Source organism: Dipteris shenzhenensis, chromosome 30 (genome assembly GCF_047967505.1).
Source record: "Dipteris shenzhenensis isolate YYH24624 ecotype China chromosome 30, Dip_SZ_1.0, whole genome shotgun sequence".
In the NCBI taxonomy this organism is placed as follows: Eukaryota; Viridiplantae; Streptophyta; class Polypodiopsida; order Gleicheniales; family Dipteridaceae; genus Dipteris; species Dipteris shenzhenensis.
Window position 1 is genome coordinate 7,150,644 of NC_141625.1, and position 20,506 is coordinate 7,171,149.

General features: G+C 40.1%; 1 protein-coding gene across 1 annotated transcript; it reads left to right on the plus strand.

Moving 5' to 3' along the window:
• Nucleotides 1-6,991: 6,991 nt before the first annotated feature.
• LOC147881665 (TCP-1/cpn60 chaperonin family protein) lies at nt 6,992-8,985 on the plus strand. Its single transcript, XM_087401774.1, has one exon. The coding sequence runs from the start codon at nt 7,069-7,071 to the stop codon at nt 8,650-8,652; it is 1,584 nt and encodes a 527-aa protein (XP_087257900.1). The 5' UTR covers nt 6,992-7,068; the 3' UTR covers nt 8,653-8,985.
• The last annotated feature ends 11,521 nt before the right edge of the window (nt 8,986-20,506 follow it).

Genomic DNA, 20,506 nt, shown 5'->3' on the forward strand with positions numbered 1-20,506 from the left:
GCGGAGCATCTTTAAACACATGTCATGTTTAAGTTGGAGGGTGGGCAGCTAGTATAGATGTGTAGGTGTTGACATCCTTTTTTGGGCTTCTAGTGTCCAATATTTGATATGTAGGCTCTCCTACCTCATGATTGCTTGAAGACAGGGGCAAGGAGTGAGATGGCTATTAGAAGCACATCTAGGGATATTAGCAGGAGCATGGCCTTGAGGATTTCCTCCTTAGATGGTGTGGAAGGGGAGAGGCATAGGTGTCCACTACGGCAGCTAGCTAGGGACCATGTGAGCCCATGTTTCCTTATCATATGGTCCTTATCATCGGCTGCTGTAGCTTAGTGCTCATTTGGGATTCTAAATTGTGCACTATATATATGTCTAATATCTTATGGTGGGCCTTACGTTAGGACCTTAATTTTTGTGTTTCCTCCTTGGTAGCCTTCTAGGTGTTGGCCACCTGCTTTTGCTGGCCTTGTAGTGCATTTTGGGTTGCCCTTAGTGTGATGTGTTCCTCTTGGAGCTTGTCGATCTCGGTCTCATTGAGCTTGATTTCATCACTGTTTTCCTATAAACTTCCCTCCCATAGATTGAATTTGTGCTCATTGTGTAGTAAGACTTAATGTAGCACCCAATTCTCACTAATATATTGCAATGTTTTCCCACACTTTTCCCCCTCTCGGTTGAAGTTCATTCCAATCCTTTTGCATTGGATTACCACTGAGGTCTTCCAAATTGAACAAGAAGGGGCTATTGACACTGGTCAACTCTTCCAACTTGATGTTTGTAGACCGGTACTTATGAGCTAAGTCGCGCTCATCCATGGGTCATGGGTGATTGAGTCATATCCATAGGAGGGAGATAGATCCATCAAGAGATCCCTTGGATGGGCAAACCTAAGCCTTTGGCTTGATGCTTCAAAAATATTGTTTTATCCATGGTGCATTCATTGTGATGTTCTTCCCATCCGTCCAATTCTTTAGAAGTGTGGGATCTATTGGCTGATAGGCTTGTTGCTTCTTTCATTTTAGCCTTTCTTTTATTGTGCTCTTCAATGTGTGAACTTCCTCATTGGTAAGTTGTATTTTCATATTGGTTTGGTTGCTTGGCTTGTAGTTAGTTGCTAACATTGCGAGATTCAAATATCAATAGTGGTCTTCAGTGCCGTCATTTTGGGTACTAAATGTGATGGATTTTCTTTGAATGGCCACTATTGCATGATGCTGCCAAGTGGCATCTTTGTTTTGTTCTCTTCACGTGTGAGCACTCTCTTTCATGAGTATCCATAAATGGGAAATTTTAAGTGTGGAAGCTTGGTGAGGGCTCACCTTAATCCCATTGAGCAACTCAAGAATGACCTAGCCTTACAAGTTGGCCAAAAGGAGTATGGCATTATTAATTATCTCTACTAATTGGAAGGGTGCATTTCCAACTAGCTTGAGGTTGGGTTTGAGTGAACCGAGCTTGGTAGTGTATAGTAGCTTTTCTACAATTTGTTGGTCTGCCATGCTTATCTTTGCATTCAAATTAGGTATTGGGCCCTAGAAAAGTGAAAAGGTGAGCAATTTGCAGCTCCAGACAAGTAATGGATTTGTAATCATTACAAAAAAGAATGGACCAACATTTTTCAATAGCAAATAATGTCTTTAACGTGCAACATTTTTGCTTAAATATCATAATGTATCAGCAAATAATGTCTTTAACATGCAACATCTTTGCTTAACTATCATAATGAATCAAAAGGATGCATAGCAGAAAGAGATAAAGCAAGAAACAATTGTGACCAAACAACATCCAAATAACTCACAATAGCCAAAGAGATTCAAAACAATAGAGGTAAATATATATATATATATATCTCTCTCTCTCCCTCTCTCTCTCTGTGTCTGTCTCTTTCTCTCTCTAGTAATCAAATTAAAATCATTGAAATATATGAAAAAGGACACAGAATACAACATTCAATGCACATAGCAAAGAGGAGGATCGAGATCACACACAGTTGGCTATACAAACCCAAAAAAACTCAAAAATCAACCTATTTTTTAAAATGTTAAATGCATTGCATCACAATATTCCCAAAAACAATGGAATTAGATATACACCTTCATTTTTTTGCGTATGATATATGCAATTTTACAAAATTGCATTAAAAACCTCAGATTTGGTGCATCAACAAAGATTGTAAATAACACATTTGATGCGTTATTTATTGGATTAATATTGTGATTGGTACAAATGTTCATTCTTGCAAAGTTACAAATGCAACTTTTATTATTAATACCCAACTTATATTTTATAGGCACTATATTTGGTTTAGAAACAATGACAAGCCATGCAGATATAGCCTTGAAGCTTCAAGAGAAGTTTTTGAGCAGCCTTTGTATCCGGAGTTGATTAATAACACTGAGTTCTTGTTTATGATAACTAGCTATTATAGCTCATATCCAAGTGTGAACTATATGGGTGATGCTATCATCAACCCACATAACCTTGTGCTAAGTTTTGATAGTCTCATTGGTGGCTTAATGGTTAGTATTATTTCTATAATACTAGGTCCACTCATATAGTTACTCATCCCATTAATATAGTTAGCATTAAAACTATAAGCCAAGCTAATATGGTTGCTACTTTTTTTTCAAATCTACTTACACTTCCTCTAAGTTTCCATAGATTAAATCCCATGCCAAAGGGCCTTTGGCACATCATGTTAGTTCTTTTAGACAATGTGTTTGACATGTCACCCTTGCCCTTCAGTTGACATTGTCTCATCATAGCCTTACTTGGCTAAGAACTCTCTTTTTAATTTTAAATCTTCAAGTTTCTTTTGATATAATATTAGGTATGTCCAAGACCACAATTTGACCATTATTAGTTCCTGTGTGTTGGTATTTGGACTCCCTAATTCCCAACACTTCCATAAAAGTGTTCTTTTATTCAATGCTTTCTTTTATCCTTATTAACTCAGTAAAAATATCTATCCATTTTCCATGCTATTGAGATTTTGTGGATTCGAATGGTGTCCTTAAAAATTGATTGAAAATATAGCATATAAATGGTCGAACCACATTACTTTATTTGGGCAACATCAATTAGCTGCCCAAATTTTCAATTTTGGTGTATACTAACAGAATCAAATAAATTTGCAACTCCAAAAATGAGTTAGGAACAATAAACATTAAAAAAGACAAGTAAATTTTCTTATTCAAAGATGCACCTTAAAGAGGACGAAAGGGTCCATAAAATTAAATTGAGTGTGTAGAATCACCCAAAGACAAAGCACTATAAATACCAAAAATTAGGGATCGAGACAAAATTGTTAAGTATATAAAGTTCCTTTTGTTCATTATCTAATGTGTTGCTCTATTAACATGCTGAACTATAGCATTATTGTTTCCTTTTTATTCCAAAATCAATTATCTTCTTTCAAAATTTAAAAAATGTTGTTGTGCTCTCTTTTAATACTAAACTTCATTAGGATCTAGTGATTAGATTCTTTATAAATATTGCAAACATTAGTGAGTCATAAAAAATCTTTGACCTTCTCATCTTCACAATTCAAGGCAATAACCAACATGACTTCAGGATCATCCAGATTTTCAAAGTAGTTCAAAAGGAGAAATATAACAAATAATAAGTTATGAAACTATTTAAACCATCGGAATCCAATCATCAAGGTCATTGTGTATACTAAATGAACCAAGCAAAGTTGTTGGTGTCCTTATTTGCACATTTGCAAAGCATTGTCCATCAATAACCCAATGGGGAGGTAAACAAAAAGCACAATGTTAAAGGCATATCAGAGGTCACTAAAGCATATTTAATAATGCAATTCATAAGGGGAAAAAAAACAAATGCAAAACTTGTATATATGAAGAAAGAAGTTGAAGCATTGGGATCCAATAAAAAAGGTAATTGCGGTTGTTGTGTATAGTAACAAAATCAGAAAGGCCTACATGTGCAAGTTGTTGGAGATGTAATAATGCAAGACTTCAAGGGCATTGTGGATACATTTTGCTAACATTCAACTATGCTCTTCTTTTAGAAACTGTATGGAGGATGTGAGGGGAAAATGGACATGGACGATATTGACTCCGCATCTCTATCGAGGTCAAATAATGTCATTAGAATGGCAAAAGGAAAAAGACACAAAGGCCTATATGTGCAAATTGCTGGAGATGTGATGCAAGACTTCAAGGGCATTGAGGATGCAAAAGACATGCTTGGAGCTTTGTGATGCTATTGATGTAAGTTGTGAAGCTTACACATCTATTTTTAAAAATTTCAAGTTTGCTATTTTGGGAAAGTATAAGAAATCTATAGTGCCACTACCAATACTTTGGCCTATGGAACCATCTTGTCCATGTTTGGAATTTGATTCGAAAAGAAGTATCTACACATCACACTGCACAAGCTAAGGAGATGCTTTTACACTGTGAAAGTTAAGGTGGGCAAGAAAATGTATGGGGCAACATAAAATTTTAATTTATGTTTGTAAAATGATGTTTGTTCATGATTGCAGCATATTCTCGACCATGCTTTGATTATAGTCACTATGATTATAGTAATTATGTTGACTATATTAACTATATTAACTTGCTTTACCATATATATTAACTATTACTGAGACCACGTACATTGCATGAGACTAGCAAAATTGCTAGCTTTTTCGTATCCTCAATCTTGTTGTGATAGAACTTTATAGGCATCTTTCAGGAAATTAAATTTTTTCTCCTTCTCTCCTCCCATACTCCTCGCCAAATTTTTGATTCTCTTAGAAGGATCTTTCGATGAAGACTTCATTGCATGCAATTATTCTAGCACCTTTGCATTCTAAGGTTTCTCTTCCAATAATTGCTTTTTGTGATTTGCATTTGGCAACAATTCTTCTGCATATTGCAATAGGAGCCCCACTCTCCCTAGGCTTACCCTCGGTCTCCCTAACAACCATTGAAGACGACAGAATCATCTCCATCTCCTTATCCACTTCTGCCACCACAACCTTCCCTCTATGCCCCACCACCTTCCATGATTCATCACCATGCACTTCAATAGTGGAATCGATTGGTACACCTAGACTTGATGAGTTTGGCCTTGCATGTACCTTCTCTACTTTGAATTGTCCTTCCAGAGAGCTCCGATTACCTTGCATAATACCTTGTTTAGGATTTGATTTGTGACCATCTCTCAAGGCTTGTGCTACTCAAATAGCTATTTAAAGGGCCATAATCTCACAACAATCTAATTTTTAATGATATGTTATTGTCTACATTTTTTCTGGACTTTGTGCTTTGTTGATGGCAGCTAGTTTTCTACTCTAGTCTTAAGGCGGCCTACCCAACCTACTTTCTTGCCTGTAGAGCTCTCCCTCTTCTTCCCTCCCCCTCCCTTCATGTCCATCTCCATTTTTGTCATCCCTTCATGTCCTCCCTTCATCTCCATCTCCTTTTTTGGCAAAGTTGTTGGCACTTAGAGGATTAATCCTGACCATCAACCCCCCCCCTTATATCCACAAAAACAGTGGGTGCTTCAAGGTACATGATGTGTCGCCACTATAGGAGCGATTCTCTGACGTGTAGAGAACTCAGCTACCTTGAACTTTTCCCCAATCCAACTCTTGGGTGAGTTTGAAAATGCATGAGTCTAGAGAGGAGGAGAAGACTCGAGTTTTCTTTCTTGGGCCTTAGAGTTTTTTCATTTCTTGCCATGCAGAGCTCTCCGTCTTCCCTTCTTTTCCACCTCCATTTCTATCTCCATATCTCCTTCCAACCTTTGGATCAACCTCCTGTATATCCAAGAAAATGGTGGGTGCTTGATGATGAGGAGCGGTTCTCTATGTCCAAAACTTCACTTGAATTTCCCACCAATCCAACTCTTAGGTGAGTTAGAAAAAGCAAGCGTCTAGAGAGGTACTACCTAAGGAATGTGTGTATTTTCAATTCTTGCCCTACATAGCTCTCCTTCCATCTCAATCTTGAAGGCCGCCCACTCCATGGCCAACTCTGCCAACTGTTGTACATTGATTGGCCCATTCCATCTCCTCCAACTGCTACACCAATCACATGTTGGTGACATAAGGCTGGGTTCACACCACCTAGCGGCCATCCTCCTGGTGTGAAGGACTACCATCCTAGTTGACCCAATAGAAGGGATAGGGGATTGGACACTGATATAAAAGATTTGTGTTCTGCCCATGAAGGCCGCCCACTCTAATTGCTACATGATTGGCCCATTCCATCTCCTCCAACTGCTACACTGATCACACGTTGGTGACATAAATTAGTAGTATGATGTTTGTCGATTGGCTGGTGCCCATCCTCACAAAACCCCTCCTCCTGAGTTGCTATGCCCCAAGTTGTGACAGTGGAATTAACATCCTGATAATGGACTACATCTTGCATTATAGTTAGACTATAACTGTTTTCTAGCTTTTGTAATTTATGCTTGCCTTAGAGGACCTCCTTGCTCTAGCTAGTGGTGCTGGGGGAGCACTACTGGCATAATATTTTTGCAGCCCCATGGAGATTGAGAGCTGCCTTAGATGGGCTCCCTGGCAGTCAAATGCCAGCCCAGAGTCTATAAAGTGTGGGATTCTAGGCCAGCCTTGGACTACTAGGAGAAAAGATAATCTCCTGGAGCTTTCCCTTAGTGGTGGACAGGGTGACCAGATTTGGCAAGTGGATCCCACGTCACGCCACAACTATGTCCAAGAAGCTACACATGGGGACTTAATTTATGCTACACTGAGCAGCTCGCTCCATTTCAGGCGGAGCGCGGGGATCTTCTCTTATGAGTGTCTAAACTTTCCCCCCTCTCCAGCCCTTGGGCGAGTGTGAAAAAGTAAGAGTTTAGAGACGGAAGAACGACGACGATTGATGCGGCAAGCCATTGGGTGAGAGAGGCCTGACCAGAGCCTGACCGGAGCCATTCCCCCCAAACCAAGGCGAGGGAGAGTTTGAAAAAGCGAGAGTCAAGAAGACCTAAAAGAACTTCTTGGGCTTGTTTGTGTGTATTGTTAATTTCTTGACCTGGAAAGCTCTTCTTCTTCTTCTCCATAGCTCCATATCTCCATCTTCATCAATGCCTTCTGCTGCTTCCAACGTCGATCGCTATGTCGATACTAGCAGAAGACAAGACATCCGTCAAGCCAACATTGTCGCTGCCCGTGCTGTCGCTGATGCCGTCCGCACCAGCTTAGGCCCCCGCGGCATGGACAAAATGCTTGCCGTCGCTTCCGGCGACGTTATCATCACCAACGATGGCGCCACCATCCTCAACAAAATGGAGGTCACCCAGCCCGCTGCCAAGATGCTCGTCGAGCTCTCCAAGTCCCAGGACATCGTAGCAGGCGATGGCACCACCACCGTCGTCGTCATCGCTGGTGCCCTCCTCAAACAGTGCCTCGTCCTCCTCGGCAAAGGTGTCCACCCTACCCTCATCTCTGAGGCCCTTCATAAGGCTTCTGAGAAGGCCGTCGAGGTCCTCACTGCCATGGCCATCCCCCTGGAACTCTCCGACCGCGACTCCCTTGTGAAAAGCGCCAGCACGTCTCTCAACAGCAAAGTCGTGAGTCAGTACTCTTCGTTGCTGGCTCCCCTTGCTGTAGATGCTGTTTTGAATGTTGTCGATCCTGCCCGTTCTGATATTGTAGATTTGAGGGACATCAAAGTGATCAGGAAGTTAGGGGGTACGGTAGACGATACAGAAATGGTGAAGGGGCTGGTCTTCGATAAGAAAGCTAGCCACGCTGCTGGCGGACCCACGAGAGTGGAAAATGCCAAGATTGGCTTGATCCAGTTTCAAATCTCTCCTCCCAAGACTGACATCGAGCAAAATGTCATAGTCTCCGATTATTCTCAAATGGATCGCATTCTAAGGGAGGAGCGTAACCACATTCTAGGTATGATAAAGAAAATCAAAGCAACGGGTTGTAATGTGCTCCTCATCCAGAAAAGTATACTTCGAGATGCAGTGACAGACCTCTCTTTGCATTATCTTGCTAAAGCCAAAATTCTAGTCGTGAAGGACGTGGAAAGAGAGGACATAGAGTTTATCAGCAAAACCCTGAACTGTCTACCAATAGCTAACATTGAGCATTTCCGTGAGGAGAAATTAGGACATGCCGATTTGGTGGAAGAGGTTCCGGTTGGAAGTGGAAGGATTGTGAAGGTCACAGGTATCAAGAACATGGGACGCACCACCACAGTCCTTGTGAGGGGTTCCAATCAGCTTGTGCTGGATGAGGCAGAGCGAAGCCTTCATGATGCTTTGTGTGTCGTCAGATGCCTTGTTAACAAAAAGTTCCTGATAGCAGGTGGTGGGGCTCCGGAAGTTGAAGTATCCAGACAATTGGGAGCCTGGGCAAAGACTTTGCAGGGAATGGAAAGTTACTGTGTGAAGGCGTTTGCAGAAGCATTAGAAGTGATCCCCTACACGTTGGCTGAGAATGCAGGGTTGAATCCTATTGCAATTGTAACAGAGCTTCGTAACCATCATGCCAATGGCGAAGCGAACGCTGGCATAAATGTTAGGAAGGGGCAAATCACAAATATGCTGGAAGAAAATGTGGTGCAGCCTCTTCTGGTTAGCACCAGTGCCGTTTCCTTAGCAACAGAGTGTGTCCGAATGATTTTGAAGATTGATGATATTGTTGCTGTGAGATGATTTCAGAGAATGGTTCTGGCAGCGATCAATCTGTCCTAGCAGGGCAGAGCAAGATGGTAGTAGGCAGTTAAGAGGTCCTGAAACTTGGCCGGTGTCAGTTCAGTGAGTTGTAGGTTGAAGTTCAATAGCAGAATGAATGGGTACTCTGAGCTTTTTTTGGAAGATAGCTTTCTTAGTTTTATTTTTGCTCTGCTTAAGAATTTTGGACTTTAGAACAACAAAAATGTGAGTTTGTACGATTAGATATATTCTAGTCTTACAAAGGTATATTGTTTTGCTTTGCTACAAAGGTATATTGTTTTTCTTTGCTTAAGTGATGTCAAGTCACTTGAAATATTGACAAGAAGTAATGTTGTTTTGCATACACAGTTACATGACGTTTCTTGTGGAACTTAAGCCTGCCCCCCTCCTGTGCTGTCGTATGATTACACCATCATATGGCTGATGCCTATCTGAAAACTTGTAAAGTATAACAGGAGCTTTAGAGTTGAACTAAGACCATTTTGCAAGGCATTGTGATGCAACTCATTGCTATGCTGGTTTTTATGTATTAGTGCGATTGTTTCATTTTCCCTTATACCTTTCACAGTGTCTTTCGTTCATCTTAGTTGCTGTGGATTGATTATTAACAGAAATAGATCAGCGTGTCCTTGTTGTTTCTCATCTTTTGAATCCCAGTCTGGTCTATGAAAGCAAGAACTGCAATTTTCTTGGTGCAGAGGGTGCCAATTCTCACACTGTATGAGATAATTTAGGGTCAGAGTGCTACTGATATGTGTTCTTGGACTATTTATATTATTGGGTCACACAGAAAGTAGTTTATAGAAAAGCTTTCAAACCTTAATCTTACAGAAATGTGCACTTTTCACAATCCATTATTTCACCATAAATGTGTACCTTTTCTGGTTGTATACTATTGCAGCCCATGTGTAAGTCCTTATTCACAGGATAGTAAGAGGCCAGAGTTGTTTTAGCAGACACTGTGACGGCTCAGTGTTGGCTATGTGTGGTTGAGTTAGGAAGTGACACTTCTGCTTAACAAGTTCTTAAATCCCAATTAAAGAGTTTTTCATACATTCAAATTGGAGCTTGACACCGGTTGAAACTTGAGGGGTCAAGGTGGGAGCTGCTGTCCAAAGGCTCCCTTTCATTGAGCATGCTGACAAGATCACGGTGACCCATCCATGTATGTTAATAGTAGGCTTTGCCTCACAGACACATATGAAACTGTTTTTAAGCCTTGAAAGACCAAAACATGGTGGTCAATACTTTGGAAACATGTGCCCAAGGTTCTCTAACTGTCTGTTATACATTTACAGCAAAAATGAACTGACAACTTGTGGCTCAAAATACCATTAATATGCACAATGACCAAGCTTCTTTCTTTTAGCCTTCGTCATGGCTGAGTCTGCCCTTCACCTACAGAAACTCAGTACAAAGACTTTGTATAAATGGTTGCCCTAGTATTTGTGGGTGTGTGGATTTGTATGTGTGAGAGCATATGTTTATACTATAGTCTACGACCACTGTTGGGCGCTGATGACGTCAGTGGGGATGTCATAGTAGCTAGTCCCTGCTATGCGTGATGGAGTTTATGGTTTTCAACCTTATGAGTGACTATCATGAGATGGAAACTGCACTATGTTGTGTTTTTAGAGGATGGTTTGGGCATGTTCCTGGACTCATCTAGGTATAAGCTTCTTTCTTGTAGCAATCATCCTGTAAAATCAGGTCACTGGTCCCATCACCATTAGGGTCTCCAAATCAGCCAAGAAGGGACAAGAATGGTTCTTACTGATAGCAGCAAATATCCGATTTGATTGGCCTTCAGTTGGAACAGTTATATTGTCACAAAGCTACGCCAAAGACTTCAGAAGAGTGTTCGCAGATGTCCTCAATTGCTCACTTTCGTGGGCAGATGTTTCTCAAGTAGAGCAACGAGAGTTTCTTGTCCAGCATATGCTCAGAGATATCATGTAACTGAACAGAAAGAGATGAAGTGAATTGCTTGCATGCACGAGAGTGAGTGCAAGAGAGCAACATTGGGCACAAGTGTCCCCCCTGCTGTAATGAATTTGCTATTTGATGTTAATAAGCTGAATTGTAGAAGTGTAGGAAAAGGATGTGAGGATGGAGTGGAGGGTCAAGAGTGCCACTGATTGCATTCTTGGACTATGTAACTCATTATTGGGTCACACAAAGTAGTTTTTAGAAAAGCTTCCAAACCTTAACGTTACAGAAATGTGCATTTTTAACAATCCATTATTTTGCCATAAATATGCATACCTTTCTGGTTGTATACTAATGCATTGTCGGAAGGATCTGTAATTGGCCCATGTGTAAGTCCTTGTTCACAGGATAGTAAGAGGCCAGACTTGTTATAGCAGACACTGTGACAGCTCAGTGTTGGATATGTGGGGTTGAGTTAACAAGTTCTTAGATCCACAATCAAAGGGTTTTGCATACATATAAAGTGGAGCTTGACACACGTTGAAACTTGAGGGGCCAAGGTGTGGGCTGCCGTCCAAAGGCTGCCTTTTTGCAACACACCTTTGAAACAGGAAAAAAGACGGTGGGAACCAAGGCACTTAAAAAACATTGAGCATGCTGACAAGATCGGGGTGGGCCATCTGTGAATGTTGTAGTAGGCTTTGCCTCACAGACACATGTGAAACAGTTTGAAGTCTTGAAACATCAAAACATCATGGTCAATCCTCGAGAAGGAGGTGATGAAGATTCTCAAACTTTCTGTGATACATTTGCTGCAAAATGAACTGAGAACTTGTGGCTCAAAATACCTTTAAAATGCACAATGATCAAGCTTCTTTCTTTTAGCAATCATCCTGTCAAATCAGGTCACTGGTCCCAGCACCACTAGGGTCTGCAAATCAGCCAATAAGGGACAAGAACAGTTCTTACTGATAGCAGCAAATCTCCGATTTGATTGGCCTTCAATTTGAACAGTAGAGTGTCCACAGATGTCCTCAATTCCTCACCTCCGTGGGTAGATGTTTCTCCAGTAGAGCAACAACGAGAGTTCCAAGTCCAGCACTTGCTCAGAGAAATCCTCACAGAAGGAAGCTGCTTTCTTCTCTTTCAATCCAGGAAGATTTCTCAATGCACAATTTACTGAAGCGAGTAGATGTGAGCAATTAATTTTGTAAAGGTCCCATATGGAATCTTGGTAAGGTTCTTCATCTTTAATGTGCATCTGGTGGTGCCTCTAGAACTTGTAAATGTTCCATCATTGCTCTACTTTACTATAAATAGTACATTTGAGAAACTTTATGTTTGAGGCCATTTTTGCCTCAAGGTTATCAAGAGTAAGTGAACATTATAGCTAACACTATTAGATCTCCCTGGTACGTAAGTGGATACTTTCATCACGTGCTTCTCCACCTGCTTAGATTTTGATATCACCACGAAGCTTCAAGTTATAACCATTCATAAAACCACTTTTGAGATTATCATTGGACTTAATTTTAATATATTGCCTTAATAGAGTGAGCAGTGCATGTTACACATTCCAGTTAGCATAAAGTAACATCACGAATGCACAATGATGACCTAATGATGATGAGGTATCAAAATGGATCCTGTTTTTACAATTCATATCATTATATAAATGCAAGACCTAACATGACACGACATGTATGATGTGCACAAGAACGCCTGGTCAGTGCACAAAACAGTGGCACTCATATGAAGTGAATTTCTTAGTGGGGTTCTTCCCCTAGAATTTACCAGCCTATAAATCTTTTGGTCTTGCCACCTCATGGATTTTGTTGTTTTGATGAGTCAGTTCCAAGGTATGGGCACACCCCCAAAACTCTTAATTTGGTTGCATCAAAGCTAGGCTATCTAGCTAGTGATCCTTTCTTCTGGCGCATGTAGGTGAAGGTGTGGACTGGTGGCACCTGGCAAACATCTTGATTGTAGCTCAGGTCTTGACTCAATGAGTTTGAGCTTGCCTATTGCACCTAACTATGCTGGCTCTTGGGCTAGGCCTCTGTTAACGCGTTAACTCCAAAGACTTCATCCCATAGTTACAACGAGTGGATAGTGAGCTCTTGGATTGGCCATCTAAAGGACTTCATCCTGTAGTTACAACGGGTGGATAGTGATCCCCTGATCCCACAAACACTTGCACATGGGAAATGTGGGTGATGACATTCCCATATGGCAAATAACAATACCATGATAGAATTTAATCTCATGTGAGAAAATTAGATTTGTCACCAAGCAAAATTGATTGCCACAACTCAATTCAGATTCATGTGTGGAAAGATTTTCACACATGAAATGTGTGGAAAAATGTGTTAAGAGAGGCTAATTTTCTCATGTGGCATATTGTCTAGAAGTTGTTGTGAGCTGTACGTTTTCATTGATCTAGCTCGTGACAGACACATGAGAAGCTGACTTGGTCTGCCCAGACTCTCTCACAAAGTATGGATGCCTAATTGAACAGAAAGAGATGAAGTGAAGTGCTTGCATGCACCAGAGTGAGGGTGCAAGAGGGCAACATTGGGCACAACTGGCCCCCTGCTGTAATGAATTTGCTATCTGATGCTAACAGGCTGAATTGTACAACTGAAGAAAAAGGATGAACCTTCTGGTGAGGATGGAGTGGAGAGGGGCAGACTACTGCTCCTCTCCTACTCCCATCACTGCTGCAACGAGGTCTTTTGTGATGACTCACTGAATAGTTGCTGGAACATGAAGGTTGATGAGTCAGAATGAGTTGAGGGCTGCCTTTGATAGGCTCCTAGACCCCCTGAAGTGAATTGAGCAGTACCAGTGGCAACCTGGTCTGTAAACAAGCCAACCGGTCTATAATGCACCTGCTATTGAAACCCGACTGTTGAAGCCTCTGTGTTGGCATGCTGCTGTTCCAGCTTTTTTATGTGGTTGCTACTGCTGCCTGTCCATTTTCGTAAGTGCTGCAGCCTGCCTTAACCTGTCCTAGATCCTGTGGTAGCAATCATGGTTATTAGGGGGACCTTTGCTGCTCTTGCTACCAGATAGACAATCTTGTCCGTATTCTGGAGCATGCCCAGGACATATGCTTCTGCTGAAGCTGAAACAGACTAGGGAAGGTGGAAGCGTCATCCACAACTCATGGTGTCCTTGTGAGAGACAAGATCTCGAACCTCCCTGTACAAGCTCTGGTACCCTAATTGAACCTACAAAGAAATGTGGTTCTTTGGCTTAACCACATTTTGCTCGCGGAAAGCCTGCTGCACATATGCTGTGAGCCACGATACATGGCACACAAGATGAATGGTTCACTTCTTGGGCAACTGAGGCTTCATGGCTCTGTCATTGATGATCCAAATGATGGGGAATGGATCTGATGCAACAGCTTCAGACACTTTTTTTCAATCTGCTTGAGTCTCTTGTTGACGATCCAGAGAAAAGCAGCTCCACCATGAAATGAGACCTAATGGGTCAATCTTCCCAATTTACCTCTGAAAGGTGAGCTTCCCCTAGAAACACTGGCTGAACTGGCCTTGCTGTCTACTATTTTGTCTAAATCAAAGAAGAACAATGCTTGATTCTCTCTCTCGTTTTTCCCTCTTCTATGTCTTCATAATCCAGTTCTCTATTTGCACGGTCTTGTTCTTCCTTGGCCGCACGAGTGGTATCATCTTGTTCTGCCTTAATGGTTCAATACTCTGTTTGCATGCTCTTGTTCTTTGGCACAATTCACCTTGTGAAGTTTTCATCCATGTTGATGAATTCTTTCTATCTTAAGTGGCGTGTTGCTCTATTAGTTAAGCTTTTTTTTTTTTTTTCTTAGGTGCTCTTTTGGGAGACTAAAATGAAATCATATAGTCATCACAAGTAGTTGTAGCTTAAATGAAGAGAATGTGGACTACTTTTGAGTAGACTTCTCCTTTAGTGCTAGCCTTTGTCATGGTTGAGTATGTTGTTCACCTTCAAATTGCTGATGGAAATTGAGTATGAAGCCCTTTATACAAATGGATGCTCGAGTATGTGTGGGGGTGTGGATTTGTATGTGTGAGAGCATATAAATATATGCTCTATACTCACTATTCGGTGCTTACGACGCCGGTGGGGATGTGATAGTTGCTAGTCCTTGTTATGCATGATGGAGTTTATGGTTTTCAACCTTATGAGTGATTATCATGAGATTGAAATTGCACACTGTGTTGTGTTTTGAGAGGATGACTATGGGCACCTGGATTCATCTAGATATATCGCCGTATTAGTGGACATGCAAATTTCACCTTGTGAAGTTTTTGTCCATGTTGCGGCTTGTTGACATTGATATAAATTCTTTCTATCTTAAGTGCTGCATTTCCCTATTAGCTAGATTCTCTTAAGCATTTTTTTTCTTAGATGCTCATTTGGGAGAGACCAAAGAAATTACAGTCTTCACAAGGAGTTGTAGCTTTAATGAAGAGAATGTGGATAGCCTTCTTCTTTAGTGCTAACCTTTGTCATGGCTGAGTCTTCCTTGACCCTCGGAGTGTCGATACAAAGATCTTTGTATAAATGGATGCTTACGTATGTGTGGGTGTGAGGATTTGTGTGAATCCAAGGTGAGCAAAGTATCTGCATGTTTGAGCATTATCAACAGCTTTGATCTCCCTTGGTCGCTAATGTCATGGATGCCTATATGGCTAGCCACAATATTCTGTGTAGGTTTGAGGTCGTGGAAACAAAATATGACTCGATGGACATATGTGATCATTTGGAAGGATGTGTCAAGTTGAAGGAGGGGCAACAAGGTGATCTGGTGTGGGACCGAAGGTTTACAACAATGGATCTTTTGTGCGAGTACTTCAAGTTTGAGCCTCTTTAATCCCTAGGAAGATTGCCATACATATTAGCTGGGTGGACCAAAGAGGCAAAAACAAGAGACTTGGTCACGAGATCTTGGAAATGAGAGTGAGAGATCTCGTGCTCGAGCCAAGCAAATGTGGCATAGCCCCAACTCATTGCGAAGATTCGACTAGATAAGAAGACCCCTAGGTATGTATTAGGATGTAACAATCTCTACACATGTCAAAAGTAAACTACTCTCTATGCATGATTGCTCACGGTGACTAAAATGTTTTACCAACATTAACCTTACATCATGTGTCTCGAAAAGTCTAAACTACCTAAGAGATCCTTGAATATTCCAAAACACAGATGCTAGCCTATGCATGGGTACTGATGAGAACATAATTGTAGCTTTCTAACTAAGTTATTATTATTTTTGATTTTTCTAATTTACTAATAGTTTTGTCTAAAGTCGCTAACAAATTCAGTTCTTTGCTTTGTTCTTTCACTTGTTTCATAAATTTTTTTAAATGCCTATGATTGGATATATTCTAGTCTTGTGAAGGCGTGCGGGTACACACACACACACACACACACACACACACATTAATCTTGCTTAATACTTTTCTCATTTTCACACACACACACACACGTGCGCGCGTGCACACGCACACATACACACAATTTTCTCAATAAAAATTTCCACCCCCCTTCCCCTTTTCCACATCGTTATTGATTGGTTCTTGTTTTATAATAAAAAAAATAAAATTTATTAATTGTTTTGATAGTAATTAAATTATATGGCACATAGTAAATTCTTTCTAACTAATTGTCTTGCCTCCTCCTCTTGTTATATTCCTTGTGATGTTTATGGCTTTTCTTGATTTGATCTTTTATTTTGTTGCATTTGTTAATTGTATTTACATTATCCTCCCTTGCCTTTTAAATACAACCCCCGTTAACATTTTAATTAATTTTACATTGCTAAATTATTTGATCCATTAGTAGTTAATGACATTAATTAGTTACTTTATTCTTTTAATAGAAAAAAAGACATATATATAGATGCACACATGCATAAATTAGCACACCTTCCTCTAACCTAAGCCCCTAACCCACCACCTTACACTCACTCCCCCCTTTTTTTCCAATGACACTCATTCCCCCCAACACACACACACTTACACATGGTTTTCCAAAGAGCAAAGGTGTGGCAAATTTGGCCTTATAGCTCACCATAGAAGGTTTAATAAAGATTCCCCCCCTCCGATTTTCTCATTGTGCCACACACACACACACACACACACACACTTCCATTATTCACACTTTCAATATGATGTTACCAAACCTACCCCCACCCCCCAACCCCGCATATAAAATTTCCTAATTCCCCTACCTCCTATTTCTTCTCTTTTGGTTTTCTTCCCCCCTCTTATTTGTTAATGACCTATTTAATCTTTTTGCTATAGGCCTTAATCCCTAATTTTTTCTTGAATATTCAACCCTAATTCTTTCTTCAAACTTCATATAGGGGTTTTACCCTCCCCTTTCTCTTATTTTCAGTACACTCACACACAAATTTTCCTTTACCCCCCTTTTTTTGGGTTGGGAATTATCGACATCAATTATGTCTAGAGGCATTATTGGCATGGTTTTTCTTATGTGTATGGGCATTATTTTAATGTTTTTTTAATGGTTTTAGGCAAATTAAGATTCTCTTAGATTTATGGGCATTCTTATATTTATGGATATTTAATGTATCCTTACTTTCACATAAAGTGCACACACACTCAACCTTAAATACCCCTCACTAAATGTTATACTTTATTCACCCTCTTGGAATCCACTTTAAAAGTTCCTTTCCTCTTTCTTAATATAGACTAATCTTTTTCTTATAATAGACTATTGTATTAGGATCTACTCTAATTCTTCCCCTCCTGTAGTGAACATTTATGCATTATGACCCCTCTTCCTAGTTATTGGTGCTATATTGATATTTATAAAAACAACTCCCCTAATTATCTTATGGCACTCTAGTTATACTTTTTCTAGGCGCAAGAACCTATTGGAACACCCTTTTTTTTCTTCTCTAGACTATATGCATAAGTATCATGTGATCCTTTAAACCTCTCTATACGCATGTTGTCAACGTCGACATGTTATATATATACAGTTACAAAAAGAAGAAAAACACCACTCACAACTACTTAGAAGTTGTAAACTATCCGTACATTTGTTTGACAATTCCCCCTTACATTACACACACTTACATTTCCTTACACACACACACACACACACACACACACAACTTGCATCCTTATCCACCTCCTCCTAACCTTACCTCCAAGCCAATTCTCGAAAAAGAAGCTATCAAAGTTTCTAACTAAACCCAACCTCCCACTCTAACTTAACCCATGCACAAAAAAAAACTGCCAACGCTTAAGTTTATTCTTTCCCTTATAACTGCCACTATCATGCATGTTACGACGACCCTCTTCTCTCCTAATTTGTTTGTGCCTATGCCCACTGCGAACTCTTGTGCTGCATCTTGCCTTCACAATATCGCCTTCTCTCCTCTCGAAGTTCTCCTTGCTTGCACTCTCAGTTTCACGGACCTCATCGTTCATTTTCACTACAATGGCTAGCTCCTTGGCAACCCCTCTTGCTTCATGATCTTTAGGATGTGGACTAATCCCCTTTGTAATCTAATGTTATTTAATACTCTTGAAGTATTGATATTTGTGTTGCAATGGTCTTGTCCTCTCTTGTGGTTGCAATCGTCCTCTCTCTTGTGGTTGAGCACCTCTCCAATGATTCTTCCCTCTTGTGGTATGCCTCATTGTCCGTTTAGTATTTCATGTTGTGTGAGAGAGAAATAAAGCTTATTAACACTCTCTTTAAAGTTTCCTTATTGTTATTCTTTCAGTTTTATTAAGTTATCTCACTGTATGCTTTCATTTTTAAGGTATATAAATATATTTCGCTTTATGTTTGTTAGTTTGTAAAAGCCCTTTTAACCCAATCATTGTTTAACTCCCTATCTACGTCTAAGTTCCTTTAAATAAACTTTAGTTTCGTTTTTGTTCCTAAACTTTTATTGCCTTTTTATGAGGTTTTGATGGTCCTTATGATTTATTATCTAAGGGTCTCATTTTTACCCCCCTTAGCTAACATTTATATTATTTATTGAAAACTCATAAGGGTCCCTTAATTAACCTTCTTGTCCCTCCCTAATTTTCTCTTTGTCCTTCAACCCTTCTTATTATTTTGTACAATTTGTCAAAATTAATGATACAATTTATTTATTTGGTCCTTAATTACTACTCCAGGACAAGGATTACCCCCCTTCTTTAACTAATATTTTCATGCATTTCTCCACTTTTCACTTTATCATAATTCTTTAGAATGTAAACCCCCACTATGTTCTTAAATTTCCCTATTTCTCCCTATTCTTCCTATTTTTTCTAAAATGTTATTTTATTTTTCTTAAATCTCCCCCCCCCTAAAGTTTTCTCTACTTTCGTCTATTTTTCTAACCCCCCCCTGTGTGTGTGTGTGTGTGTGTGTGTCTCTCTCTCTCTCTCTCTCTCTCTTTCATTAGGGACAGAAAATATAAAATTATAGACCATTAAGGGAGATTTTAGAGAAATGAGGGAAGCATTAGGGGTAGAAAATAGACAAATTTATGGAGCATTAGGGGAGATTTTAGAGAAATGAGGGAAGGATCGAAAACTCTCTCTCTCTCTCTCTCTCTCTCTCTATTTTCTCATTTTTTCTACCCTAACTACTCTCCCTAACTCAACGCCCCTATCTCTTTCTCCCCCCCCCCAAAAAAAAAAAACTATCCCTCTCTCCTGACTTTTCGGCTCCTTTGTCTTGATTGGCTCCCCCGACTACTACCTATTGCCCGACTCGTCGTCCGCCCTCTCTGTTTAATGTGCCCTTTGCGCTTTTTAGATTACCTTCCAGTTTGTTTGCTGCAACCTTCCTGATTGGTTTGCTTTGTTGGTTGGCATTCTCGGAAGAGAATCCCTCACCCTCTATTTTAGCTCCTCTGGTTCATTGGTTGCTGCACCTTGTCTGTGACACTGACCCTTCTGTGTACCCTGTCATGCCTCCCTTCTCAACCTCGATTGTTGCACCCATGCCTTTCTTTGCATTTCCTCCTTGGATGTCTCCTCAAGTTAACCCGTACCTCTCCTCATGGATTTAGAGTTTTATTTTCAATTACCCTTCCAGTGTCTCTAATTTATTCTCTCACAAAAAGTATATGGTTCCCCTTCCCCGTCTCTAACCTTTTCGTAGGTACTTCATGAATCATCGTATCACTTTAAAAAAACATTTCCCCCTCTTTTTCCCTTATCTGCCTCTCAACTATTATGTTTCTCTCCCGTGCTACTTCTATTTCTAACCCCCTTCTAACCTCTACCCCCCTTCTAACCTTTCTTGACTCTATTTACATTTCATTGTCACAATAATGGCTTGCAAGCTTCTATTTTACTATGTTTACTATTAGTATTACTATTAATACACTTTCTATCTCCCCCCCCCCTTTCTTTCAGGTCCCACCTCCTCTAACCTTTCCCCCTCTAAGCTAAATCTGTAATGTTCATTTATGTTATTTTCCCCCCTTCTAAAACCTCCCCCTTCAAGCTAGATCTCTAATTTTTCAATAATTCCCCCCCTCTCTTTATTACTCTCTCCCTTCCCTCCCTCTCTTTATCACTTGTCATTCCCATGCTCTCTTCATTATTCTTAAACCTCACTACTGAACCCCTTCCTTTTTATTAGTTTCCCTTTTTTTCTTCAATTAATTCTAAAACTTCTTCCCTTTTCTCTTGATTTGTCCTACTTCCCATTCTACTATTACTTATTTTTTAATCACTTGTTCATTATGCTTTCTACTAGGCTTTATTATTTATTTTCTTCTCCACTTTTTCAACTCCTTTTTATGATCTTAAACAGTTCTTCTCATAAATTCTTCCATTGATTTTTCTCCCTTCCCCCCGTGTGTTATTTACATTTTCCTTTTACAAATGTGCCAAGCTCACCCTCTATAATC